At 45.8% G+C, this 13810-nt stretch overlaps 1 protein-coding gene across 1 annotated transcript in view; it reads right to left on the bottom strand.

The window, feature by feature from the left end:
* Positions 1-6263: 6263 nt before the first annotated feature.
* LOC120020032 (activated CDC42 kinase 1-like) overlaps positions 6264-13810 on the bottom strand; it is a 30080-nt gene continuing 22533 nt past the window's right edge. Inside the window, exons 5-10 of the mRNA XM_038963465.1 lie at positions 13635-13787; positions 12100-12383; positions 11412-11538; positions 11129-11275; positions 9125-9219; positions 6264-6462 (exon numbers count right to left, since the gene is read on the bottom strand). Of these exons, the coding sequence (XP_038819393.1) occupies positions 6264-6462; positions 9125-9219; positions 11129-11275; positions 11412-11538; positions 12100-12383; positions 13635-13787 (1005 nt within the window). The remainder of the gene's footprint in view (positions 6463-9124; positions 9220-11128; positions 11276-11411; positions 11539-12099; positions 12384-13634; positions 13788-13810) is intronic.

Genomic DNA, 13810 nt, shown 5'->3' with positions numbered 1-13810 from the left:
ATGCCCGTGCCAGCTCCACAGCCGACACTGAGAATAAAACCAACCTGTTTACCCAGGTTCAGTGGGTATAAAAGGAATTTCCATCGATGGAGGAGAGACTGGGAGAGTCTACAGAAGCAGGGGGAACCAACAGGCTCAGTCGAAGTAAAGAAGATCCAACTCCTTGACAGTGTAGATGAGAGAATGTGCAGAGACCTCCGTTTGTCTACTTACAATACTGCTGAGGACATGTTCAGGGTGCTTGAGAACAGATATGGAAACAAGTCTACAATTGCCTTGGAGATAATTGAGGATCTGGAGAAAATTCCTGCTTTAAGAGCAAATCAGCCAAGGAAAGTTATCGACATGATCCAAACTATAGAGAAGGCACTGGATGATCTCACAGAGCTTGGAGGCACAGGAGCCATCAACAACCCTCTAGTGATCAAATCCATAGAAAGCAAGTTACCTGACAACATCAAGCGAGATTGGCTTGTCTTCATGGTTAACCCGAGGAATAATGTCACGCCGGACAATCACTTTGAAAACCTTCTTAAATTCCTGAAAACACAGGAGGAAATTCTTGAAAAATTAGAGCAGCTGGGAGTGAGTGAAAAGCCAGAAAAGAAATATGCTTGTGTGGAGAGAAAATATGCGTCCACACGTTCCACAAGGAAAGGCGGCTGTGTTGTCTGTAGAGAAAAGATCTTCTTTTGCAAGCGTTTCAAAGAACTGAAGCCGGTGGAAAAGTTGGATGCTGTAGAAAAGCTGGGGGCCTGCAAGAGGTGCTTGGTCTGTCATGGAGAAGATGATGAATGCAAAGACACTTACCTGTGCAGGAAAAGAGACTGTAAGATAGACCATCATTTCTTTCTTTGTCTGAAGGGAGATTTCAAGAGGAGTGACTCAGACAGAAGACAATCCAATGTGAGAAGGTATACGCTTACAGAGGAGCAGGAGGAATTTGTATCTAAGCTCTCCCCAGAGATGGCAGAGAAATTCAAGAAAGCATTCACCAACATCACTGCGAAAACAAACTGTGTCGAAAAGAATCAGCTGGGAGTGACTGAGTCAAGTGCAGTAGAAGAATTGCCAGTTATTCTAATGCTGCTCAAGGTAACTGCCAATGCAGGACAAAAAATTGGAACCCTGATCGACTTGGCATCGGACACAAACTACATCACTCACAGAGCTGCCAGAAGATTAAATCTTCGAAGTGAAAACATCACTTTAGTCGTTCATGGAGTCGGAGGAATGGCCATGAAGGTTAGAACCAGAAGATATCTCCTCAGAGTGAGGGTCAAAACGCCCATAGGCACGGAAAGAGCTCATGAGCTTATCTGCTATGGTTTGAATGAAATTGCCAACATCCACAGAGTCATCAAACCTGAGCAACTCAAGAAGTTCTTCCCAGAAGTCAATCTAGGAGATCTGAGTAGACCGGAGAGTATTGAGCTACTGATAAGCCACCGCGAAGGAAGACTTGCTCCGCAAAGAGTGAAGGTGATTGGAGACCTTGTCTTGTGGGAAGGCCCGCTAGGAAAGACTGTTGGTGGAGCACATCCAGATCTGTTTGAAGAAGTGGATATAGCCGCACACAGGTCTGAAACACACTTTGCTCGATCCATGAGAGCAACCGCTGTCAAGTATCAAGAGATAGCTAAGCTGTTCACAGCTGAAACCAAAGGCACAGTTGCTCACAGAGAGTTCTTGGATTGGTGGAAATGGGACAGCATTGGAGCAGCTTGCGACCCAAAGTGTGGAGGATGCCGGTGCGGCAACTGTCAACCAGGAGGCAAAGAAATGACTGAGTGAGGAAAGAGAGCTGGAGATCATAAGGAAAGGCCTCACCTACATCAAAGCAGATGCTCACAGTGATGAACCCCACTGGGACACAAAATACCCCTGGATTCAAGATCCAAGTTCCCTTCCTGACAACAGGAGTGGGGTGGAAGCCACCTTCTTGAGAACAGAAAAGCAACTCAAAAAAGAGCCAGAGTGGAGAATAGCATACACAGCTCAAGTCCATGAAATGGTGGAGAGAAGAGCAGCGAAGAAACTCACCAAAGAGCTCATTGCCAGCTGGAAGGGGCCAGTATGGTATGTCAGCCACTTGGTGGCAGCAAACCCGCACTCTCTCACAACACCTGTGCGACTGGTATGGAACAGCAGCCAGAAGTTTAGAGGGATCAGCATGAATGACCTTCTGCTGAAAGGGCCTGATGTCCTCAATCCCATCCGAACAGTACTACTCAGGTTCAGGAGAGGTGTCCATGCTGTCCTCGGCGACATTAAGAAAATGTACAATTCTGTGTGGTTGGAAGACCTGGAGATGCACCTCCACAGATTTCTCTGGAGAGACACTGAGGAGGAAGAGATTGAAGAGTATGCGATCACCAGAGTCAACATTGGCGATCGATTAGCAGGGTGCATTGCGCAATTGGCTATGAGAGAGACAAGCAAACTGCCCATGTTTGCTCACCTGGAGGAGGAACGTAGGATCCTTGAAGAGGATACCTATGTCGATGACATCCTGACTTCCCATAATGACTTGCAAAAGCTGAACCAGAACACCAAAAGTGTTGAAGAGATCCTGAAGGCAGGCGGCTTCGTCCTCAAGCCCTGGGTCCGGTCAGATCAAAGTGGGAGGCAGGAGATCGTACCAGGAGAACAAGGAGCGCAGTCAAGCACAGCACTCATTCTCCCAAACCAAATGAGGGAAGGAGACAATAAAGCCCTTGGAGTTGGATACCTTGTTGAGGAGGATAAACTGTACCTCATGACTTCAATCATTTTCTCAAAGAGGAAAGGGAAAATGAGAGTCGGCCAAAATCTCCTTGATGAAGAGGTGAGAGGGAAAACTCCAAACCCACTGACGAGAAGAGAACTGCTGAGCCAGGTAGCTAGCCTGTATGACCCAATAGGCCTCATCACACCTGCCAAACAAAAGGGTGCCATTCTTGTCAGAAAGGCGTTTCAGGAAGCTGGAGGCAAAACTCTGACCCGAGACACTTGGGACAAACCTTTGTCTGAAAATTTGAGGGAAGAAGCCATCCAATTCTTTGAGGAATACACACGTCTTGGCCAAATCACCTTTCACAGAAGCCTCACACCAGTCAACTGGATTGGAAAACCTTGGGGAATAACATTCTCTGATGGAAGTGACAAGAGATATGGAGCCGTAGTGTACTTAAGATGGGAGACCCAGCAAGGCATCAAAGTCAGACTGGTTGAATCCAAAGCAAAGCTCACACCATTGGACCAAAAGGGAGAACCAGTAAAAGCTGAAATCTGCAGTGCTGTCTATGCAGCACGACTTCGAAAGTACGTTGAAAAGCACAGTCGAATAGAAATTGAACGATGGCTCCATCTACTGGACAGTCAAACTGTGTTGGGAGCAATCCAGAGAGACAGCTATGGATATCAAACTTTCTTTGCGAATAGAGTTGGAGAGATCCAGAAATCCACATCCGTAGAAGACTGGTGGTGGATTCCAGGAGGCCTGAACAGTGCTGACATCATAACAAGAGGGGCAGCCCCAGAAGACCTCCAGGAAGATTCCATGTGGCAGGATGGACCAGCATTCCTGAGGCAACCTGTGAAAGAGTGGCCACATAAGTCAGCCAAAGAAATTGCTGCGCATGCCAAGGAAGGCATAAACAAACTTCGAAGGAAAGCTTTCTCGGCAGCACTGACCAGAGCGCAGGTCAAGAGAAACCAGAGTGATGCACAGCAAAATAACCCAGATGAACCCAAGACTCGGATCCGAAGATCACCAGCCGGCTCTGCGGTAACAAAACTGATTGACATCAGGAAATTCAGCAATCTGACCAGGTTGATCCGAGTCATTGCCTGGGTTTGGAGAGCCGCAATGAGGTGGAAAGAAATGTTGACCAAGAATTCAGCCTCAGATAAACTAAAGTGGGAGGACGCTCTTTCAACAAACTGGAGGTACAGAGCCAAACAAGCTGTACTCACTGTCGGGGAGTGTGAAGATGCACTAAGAGACTTGTTCCTTGCAGCTCAAGAAGGTATAACCTTTCAAGACACCACTCTCAACAGACTCGCTGTTTACAGAGATAAAGAGACTGGGCTCTTAGTTTGTGGAGGAAGGTTCCAGATCTTTGATGAGGACAAAACTGCCGTACCAATTCTACCATATGAGGCATGGATATCCACTCTCCTAGCTCAAGAGGCCCATGGTGCAAATCATGAAGAAATAGCAGGCACACTCCTCCGGATGAGGAAGAAAGCCTGGGTGATAAAAGGCCGGAAGCTGGCTAAAAAGAGAGTTGACAACTGTGTGGTGTGCAGAAAGGCCAGGGCCAGAAAGTGCCAACAGGTCATGAGTGACCTTCCATCTGAGCGGATAACACCAGCCAGACCATTTGAGTACACAACAGTGGACTTATTTGGACCGTTTGAAGTCAAGGACGAGGTGAAAAAGAAAACCAAGCTCAAGGTGTGGGGTATTGTCTTCTGTTGCATGGTATCCAGGGCTATACACACAGATGTTGTCAGTGACCAGTCGACTGAAGGCTTCCTACTGGCTTACCAAAGATTCACGGCACTGAGAGGGCACCCAACACATAGGAATGTGGCTGTTGGAGATGTTGTCTGGCTGGCTGACCAAAATGCCTGGAGGGGTCACTACAAACTAGCCAGAGTCATCAGTGTCAACATTGACAAGAAGGGCATCGTCAGAGATGTGCATGTCAGAACTTTTCCCAGGTTCCCAGTCCCAACTGTGAAGCCTGCTCAAGAGAAGTCAAAATAAACTCTCAACTAAAATACCTGCTACAGTTCTTCATAGGGATGTCAGACGCATCATTGTTTTACTTCCTGTTGAAGAAGGAAGAGCCTGATAGCTGAAATCGAACCTGCCCCAACACCGAGGTTCGTGTGACCTCCTTGGGTTCAAGAACCAGGAGGTCAAGTGGGAGGTGTTGCGTCAAAAAACAGAACACTCAAAACATGAGCACAATGGCAGCTCTTCCTTTAAAGAACTCCAGGCCTCAAGAGGGCAGATAACCCAAAAACACGGGTGGAACTAAAAAATTGAGCCAGGATTTCTGGAGGGACTACTTTTACATGCGCACCTGGCAGATAAGCATGGGTATAAAATGTTTGGTCCTCAACATACACACAGCTCATTGTTCAACCCTAAAGACGCAACTGGTATGTAATGTTTGGAATTATTTATTATGTTGCATCCAGTGCTTAGCACAATTTACATGTTTAACTCTGGTAGGAGTGGTGACTTTTGTTGTGGATATTTTCTGACTGCAGAAGTAATTGCTAGAAGTGCTAGATTAAATTGTTTAAACGTTTACTTTATTCAAAGCCATGCTTTGTTGCTGTGTCATGCATTGTTTAGTGTAAAATAATGCATGTTTATTCTCTGTTTAAGGTTATCAACCTATTGCTATTCCTATTCCCTATTCCTCTGTCATTCAACTACTCTATTCAACAAATCAACTGTTTCAACATATTCAACAAATGGCATCAAAACCGTAATAAAACACTGGAAAGGAATTGAGTTGTCCCTTTGCATCCTTCACGTGTTGAGCAAGCCGTTTTCAAGTTTGGGCAGAGCTGAAATAATTATAACACCTAGACAACTTGACACTCATTAATAGGGTCCAGGTTAGTTATGAGGACATGTCTTTACTCATTAATACGGTCCAGGTTAGTTATGAGGACATGTCTAATCGTTAATACGGTCCAGGTTAGTTATGAGGACATGTCTTTCATTGTTAATACGGTCCAGGTTAGTTATGAGGACATGTCTTTCATTGTTAATACGGTCCAGGTTAGTTATGAGGACATGTCTTTACTCATTAATACGGTCCAGGTTAGTTATGAGGGCGTCTTACTCATTAATACGGTCCAGGTTAGTTATGAGGACATGTCTTTACTCATTAATACGGTCCAGGTTAGTTATGAGGACATGTCTTTACTCATTAATACGGTCCAGGTTAGTTATGAGGACATGTCTTTACTCATTAATACGGTCCAGGTTAGTTATGAGGACATATCTAATCGTTAATACGGTCCAGGTTAGTTATGAGGACATGTCTAATCGTTAATACAGTCCAGGTTAGTTATGAGGACATGTCTTTACTCATTAATACGGTCCAGGTTAGTTATGAGGACATGTCTTTACTCATTAATACGGTCCAGGTTAGTTATGAGGACATGTCTTTACTCATTAATACGGTCCAGGTTAGTTATCAGGACATATCTTTACTCATTAATGATATAAAAGTAGGATTAGTTATGTCTTACTCGTCGATGCGGTCTGGGAATCCCCAGCAGCGGTGTGGGTCGGAGTCTCCATGGCCAGTGTGGATGAAGCTGTGTTGAAGGGGTCTGCTGATGTCGTGGGCCGACAGGCCCGCAACGGAGGTCACCACGTTCCTGGGGAACTGGCCCACCTTCAGCGTGCGTTTGTTCTGGCCCTGCCACCAGTAGTTCTCCGCTCTGACAAAGAGGGTTGTAAAATAGACGTACAGGTGAATGTGAGAAAACACACAGACACAGTGCAGACAGACAGACAGAGCAGATACACAAGCACACATATGCAACACATACAGGTATATAAAGACCTAACACATACAGGTATATACAGACCTAACACATACAGGTATATACAGACCTAACACATACAGGTATATACAGACCTAACACATACAGGTATATATAAAGACCTAACACATACAGGTATATATAAAGACCTAACACATACAGGTATATATACAGACCTAACACATACAGGTATATACAGACCTAACACATACAGGTATATAAAGACCTAACACATACAGGTATATACAGACCTAACACATACAGGTATATATAAAGACCTAACACATACAGGTATATATAAAGACCTAACACATACAGGTATATATAAAGACCTAACACATACAGGTATATATAAAGACCTAACACATACAGGTATATATAAAGACCTAACACATACAGGTATATATAAAGACCTAACACATACAGGTATATATAAAGACCTAACACATACAGGTATATATAAAGACCTAACACATACAGGTATATATAAAGACCTAACACATACAGGTATATATAAAGACCTAACACATACAGGTATATATAAAGACCTAACACATACAGGTATATATAAAGACCTAACACATACAGGTATATATAAAGACCTAACACATACAGGTATATATAAAGACCTAACACATACAGGTATATATAAAGACCTAACACATACAGGTATATATAAAGACCTAACACATACAGGTATATACAGACCTAACACATACAGGTATATATACAGACCTAACACATACAGGTATATATACAGACCTAACACATACAGGTATATATACAGACCTAACACATACAGGTATATATACAGACCTAACACATACAGGTATATATACAGACCTAACACATACAGGTATATATACAGACCTAACACATACAGGTATATATACAGACCTAACACATACAGGTATATATACAGACCTAACACATACAGGTATATATACAGACCTAACACATACAGGTATATATACAGACCTAACACATACAGGTATATATACAGACCTAACACATACAGGTATATATACAGACCTAACACATACAGGTATATATACAGACCTAACACATACAGGTATATATACAGACCTAACACATACAGGTATATATACAGACCTAACACATACAGGTATATATACAGACCTAACACATACAGGTATATATACAGACCTAACACATACAGGTATATAAAGACCTAACACATACAGGTATATAAAGACCTAACACATACAGGTATATAAAGACCTAACACATCTGAAGGTACCACGTTCATCTGTACAAACAATAGTACTCAAGTATAAACACCATGGGACCACGCAGCTGTCATACCGCTCAGGAAGGAGACTCGTTCTGTCTCCTAGAGATGAACGTACTTTGGTGAGAAAAGTGCAAATCAATCCCAGAACAGAAAAGGACCTTGTGAAGATGCTGGAGGAAACAGGTACAAAATTATCTATATCCACAGTAAAAACGAGTACTATATCGACATAATCTGAAAGGCCGCTCAACAAGGAAGAAGCCACTGCTACAAAACCGCCATAAAAAAGATAGTACTTTTTGGAGAAATGTCCTCTGGTCTGATGAAACAAAAATAGAACTGTTTGGCCTTAATGACCATCGTTATTGTTTGCAGGAAAAAGGGTGAGGCTTGCAATCCGAAGAACACCGTCCCAACCGTGAAGCATGGGGGGGGCAGCATCATGTTGTGGGGGTGCTTTGCTGCAGGAGGGACTGGTGCACTTCACGAAATAGATGGTATCATGTCGAAGGAAAATTATGTGGATCTATTGAAGCAATGTCTCAAGACATCAGTCAGGAAGTTAAAGCTTGGTCGCAAATGGGTCTTCCAAATGGACAATGACCCCAAGCATACTTCCAAAGTTGTGGCAAAATGGCTTAAGAACAACAAAGTCAAGGTATTGGAGTGGCCATCACAAAGCCCTGACCTCAATCCTATAGAAAATTTGTGGGCAGAACTGAAAAAGCGTGTGCGAGCAAGGAGGCCTACAAACCTGACTCAGTTACACCAGCTCTGTCAGGAGGAATGGGCCAAAATTCACCCAACTTATTGTGGGAAGCTTGTGGAAGGCTACCCGAAACGTTTGACCCAAGTTAAACAATTTCAAGGCAATTCTACCAAACACTAATTGAGTGTATGTAAACTTCTGACCCACTGGGAATGTGCTGAAAGATATAAAAGCTGAAATCAATCATTCTCTCTACTATTATTCTGACATTTCACATTCTTAAAATAAAGTGGTGATCCTAACTGACCTAAGACAGGGAATTTTTACTAGGATTAAATGTCAGGAATTGTGAAAAACTGAGTTTAAATGTATTTGGCTAAGGTGTATGTAAACTGCATATAAAGACAACACATACAGGTATATAAAGGCATAACACACACAGACAGGTACACACACATACACAGGTGGGTGCAGATGCACATGCACATGCATTGCATACACACACACACACACTCTGACAGACACAAAACATACATAGAAAACCCAATGACGACAGAATATTGATTTACAGTTCATTAGTTGATCACACACACCTGCCCTCGATGATGGTGATGACGTCGTCGACCTGAATCTGAAGCTTGTCAGCCTCTTCAAAGTCCTGCAGCGCGCACATGTCTGTTGGCATGGTCTGGAACGGAGACACACACACACATAAAAACCAAGTGTGATTACCTTAAAACACACACTGCATCCCAACGTAGTCATTTGGGCCCAAAACCTAAAAATTAAATCAGAGGGTGAGTTCTTCCTCCACAAATCTCAGTTAAGTCAAGTTAGGATTCCTCAGTTGGTGAGGCCATAATGTGCCCCTGACCCATACACTGCGCCCCTGACCCATACAGTGTGCCCCTGACCCACACAGTGTGCCCCTGACAGTGTGCCCCTGACCCATACACTGTGCCCCTGACCCATACACTGTGCCCCTGACCCATACACTGTGCCCCTGACCCATACAGTGTGCCCCTGACACTGTGCCCCTGACCCATACACTGTGCCCCTGACCCATACACTGCGCCCCTGACCCATACACTGTGCCCCTGACCCTTAGTGTGCCCCTGACCCACACAGTGTGCCCCTGACAGTGTGCCCCTGACCCATACACTGTGCCCCTGACCCATACAGTGTGCCCCTGACCCATACACTGTGCCCCTGACCCATACACTGTGCCCCTGACCCATACACTGTGCCCCTGACCCATACACTGTGCCCCTGACACTGCGCCCCTGACCCATACACTGTGCCCCTGACCCATACAGTGTGCCCCTGACCCATACAGTGTGCCCCTGACCCATACAGTGTGCCCCTGACCCATACAGTGTGCCCCTGACCCATACACTGTGCCCCTGACCCATACAGTGTGCCCCTGACCCATACACTGTGCCCCTGACACTGTGCCCCTGACCCATACACTGTGCCCCTGACCCATACACTGTGCCCCTGACCCATACACTGTGCCCCTGACCCATACAGTGTGCCCCTGACCCATACAGTGTGCCCCTGACCCATACACTGTGCCCCTGACCCTTACAGTGTGCCCCTGACCCTTACAGTGTGCCCCTGACCCATACAGTGTGCCCCTGACACTGCGCCCCTGACACTGCGCCCCTGACCCATACAGTGTGCCCCTGACCCATACAGTGTGCCCCTGACCCATACAGTGTGCCCCTGACCCATACAGTGTGCCCCTGACCCATACAGTGTGCCCCTGACACTGTGCCCCTGACCCATACACTGTGCCCCTGACCCATACAGTGTGCCCCTGACACTGTGCCCCTGACCCATGCAGTACCGTAGTAGATTCACTAGGTGGAGCTATAGGTCCAGTTAACATATTAAGAGCTCCCAACGTCAAGACTTCATCTTGTCATTCAATAATGCAAGTAAATAATTAAAATGAAATGACATTTTACACAAATTGTGTATACAAGTTAAGTATTTAGTACTGACATCTCAGGTTGTAAGCAAATTGATCCACTAAACTTGACGTCAGAATATACAATTGTCGCTCATGAAGGTCATGTATACAACCTTGAAGGTACACATTCAGAATATACTCAGCCATTCAGAATATACTCAACCATTCAGAATATACTCAACCATTCAGAATATACTCAGACATTCAGAATATACTCAGACATTCAGAATATACTCTGACATTCAGAATATACTCAGCCATTCAGAATATACTCACCCATTCAGAATATACTCAACCATTCAGAATATACTCAACCATTCAGAATATACTCAACCATTCAGAATATACTCAGCCATTCAGAATATACTCAGCCATTCAGAATATACTCAGCCATTCAGAATATACTCAGACATGCAAATAGAAACACACACACACACGTAATGCAAATACTGATGTAAACACACATCCAACCCCCCACCCCACCCCCCTACACACACATTCAACCCCCTCCCATAAGCACATCCAACCCCCACTCCACCCCCCACACACACATCCAATCCCCCCACAAAATCTCCCTAGTTGGTCAAATTTTTGTTCGTTTACTATACTTGTGTGTGTGTACCTCGAGCAGGAACTCCCTGAGGGCGAGGAATGTGGGCCTGTCGTCAGGTTTCTGGGCCCAGCACTGCAACATGACGTTGTAGAGGTCCTGAGGACAGTCCTCTGGCTTGGGCAGACGCTCACCCTCCTTGTCTATCTTGTGTAAGATCTGAAACACAGATTGAAATACTGAAATTAAACCCACAATGAAATCTTGATGTACAAACGGGACAAATACTTTTTCACACGTCTGCTCATGTTTGGTGTGTGTGTGTGTGTGTATGCGTGTATGTATGTATATATACCTGGCTGCCGTTGAGGCCCAGCCAGGGCTCCTGTCCGTGGGTACACATCTCCCAAAGCGTCACCCCAAACATCCAGGTGTCTGTAGCGTGGGAGAACGTCCGTGTCTTCAGGCTCTCAGGGGCACACCTGGAGGGAGAGAACACACACACAGAGCAAATTCACATACAGCAAATGTACGGACACACACACACAGAAAATGTACGGGGACACGCACATACACAGCAAATTCACATACAGCAAATGTACGGACACACACACACACAGAAAATGTACGGGGACACGCACATACACAGCAAATTCCCATACAGCAAATGTACGGACACACACACACAGAAAATGTACGGGGACACGCACATACACAGCAAATTCACATACAGCAAATGTACGGACACACACACGTTAGACAACTGGATTAAAAAGGTGATGAGAACAGGGAAAAAACAAACACTACGGCATGCACAGCCACATCAGGAGCACAATGTTGTGGAATATCCATATACAATTATGTCATGTTCAACAAACATGCCTTTAGACCCGTAGAATAAACAGATCTGATGAGGAATTACTCATGATCATGTCTGATCTATTCATGACATTTCTATCTGCAACGTCAGACGTCTGCTTACTGAATGTGGCCCCTGATCACAACAAGACACACAGAAACACAACCCCCTGTCCCCCCCTCACCAGGCGAACGGCACCTTGCGGTGCTCCTGCATCACGTAGTGCTCGTGGTTGTTGGGCAACGCTCGCATCAGGCCGAAGTCGCCGATCTTCACCGTCTCGGCCGACGCCAGCAGGATGTTGCGGGCGGCCAGGTCGCGGTGGATGAAGCGCCGCTGCTCCAGGTAGGCCATGCCGCACGACACCTGCACGGCGTACTGGCACAGCGTGTGGATGAGGACGGGGCCCTGCGTCGGAACGCAGCGCAGATGGTCCAGCAGGGAGCCCAGTGGGGCTAGTTCAGTCACCTGGGGGGGGGGGGGATATGACGCAGATGAATAGAACACGGAGGAAAGGTCAGCCTTCATTTTAGTCCTCTGTCTCAATCAATCACTTCTCTCCTCCTGCCTTGAGGTTTCTGACACTGACATGATTTAAATGGGGACAGGAAGCAGTCTGACAGGAAGCAGTCTCAGCAGTGTGTTTATGTGTGTTTGGTATGTGTGTCCGGTGTGTGTGTTTATGTGTGTGTGTGTTTATGATAGTCTGGTATGTGTGTCCACTGTGTGTGTGTTTGTGTGTCCGGTATGTGTGTGTTTATGTGTGTCCGGTGTGTGTGTTTATGTGTGTGTGTGTTTATGATAGTCTGGTATGTGTGTCCAGTGTGTGTGTGTGTGTTTATGTGTGTCCGGTGTGTGTGTGGGTTTATGTGTGTCCGGTGTGTGTGTGGGTTTATGTGTGTCCGGTGTGTGTGTGGGTTTATGTGTGTCCGGTGTGTGTGTGGGTTTATGTGTGTCCGGTGTGTGTGTGGGTTTATGTGTGTCCGGTGTGTGTGTGGGTTTATGTGTGTCCGGTGTGTGTGTGGGTTTATGTGTGTCCGGTGTGTGTGTGGGTTTATGTGTGTCCAGTGTGTGTGTGTGTTTATGTGTGTCCGGTGTGTGTGTGTGTTTATGTGTGTCCGGTGTGTGTGTGGGTTTATGTGTGTCCGGTGTGTGTGTGGGTTTATGTGTGTCCGGTGTGTGTGTGTGTTTATGTGTGTCCAGTGTGTGTGTGGGTTTATGTGTGTCCAGTGTGTGTGTGTGTTTATGTGTGTCCGGTGTGTGTGTGTGTTTATGTGTGTCCAGTGTGTGTGTGTGTTTATGTGTGTCCGGTGTGTGTGTGGGTTTATGTGTGTCCGGTGTGTGTGTGGGTTTATGTGTGTCCGGTGTGTGTGTGTGTTTATGTGTGTCCGGTGTGTGTGTGGGTTTATGTGTGTCCAGTGTGTGTGTGTGTTTATGTGTGTCCGGTGTGTGTGTGGGTTTATGTGTGTCCGGTGTGTGTGTGTGTTTATGTGTGTCCAGTGTATGTGTGCATGCATGTACCACAGGATGTTGGTGGCACCTTAACTGGGGAGGATGGGCTCATTGTAATGGCTGGAGCTGAATAGGTAGAATGGTATCAAATACATCAAACAAATGGTTTCCATGTTCTTGATGTCATTCCATTCGCGCCGTTCCAGCCATTATTATGAGCCGTCCTCCCCTCAGCAGCCTCCTGTGCCATGATGTGTGTGTCCGTACCATCTTCATGGGACGTGTGAGCACCACCCCGTACAGCCTGATGAGGTTCTGGTGATCCAGGGAGTGCATGGCGTTCACCTCGCAGATGAAGTCGTCCAGTGCGTCCGGCTGACTCAGAACGTCTGTCTTTAAACACTTCACTGCTACCTCCAACTGGAGAAGAGAAGGGGGTAGGG

This window comes from Salvelinus namaycush, chromosome 25, assembly GCF_016432855.1.
Source record: "Salvelinus namaycush isolate Seneca chromosome 25, SaNama_1.0, whole genome shotgun sequence".
Classification (NCBI taxonomy): Eukaryota; Metazoa; Chordata; class Actinopteri; order Salmoniformes; family Salmonidae; genus Salvelinus; species Salvelinus namaycush.
The sequence above is the reverse complement of the archived record's forward strand: the minus strand, read 5'-3'. Positions and strand labels throughout refer to the sequence as shown.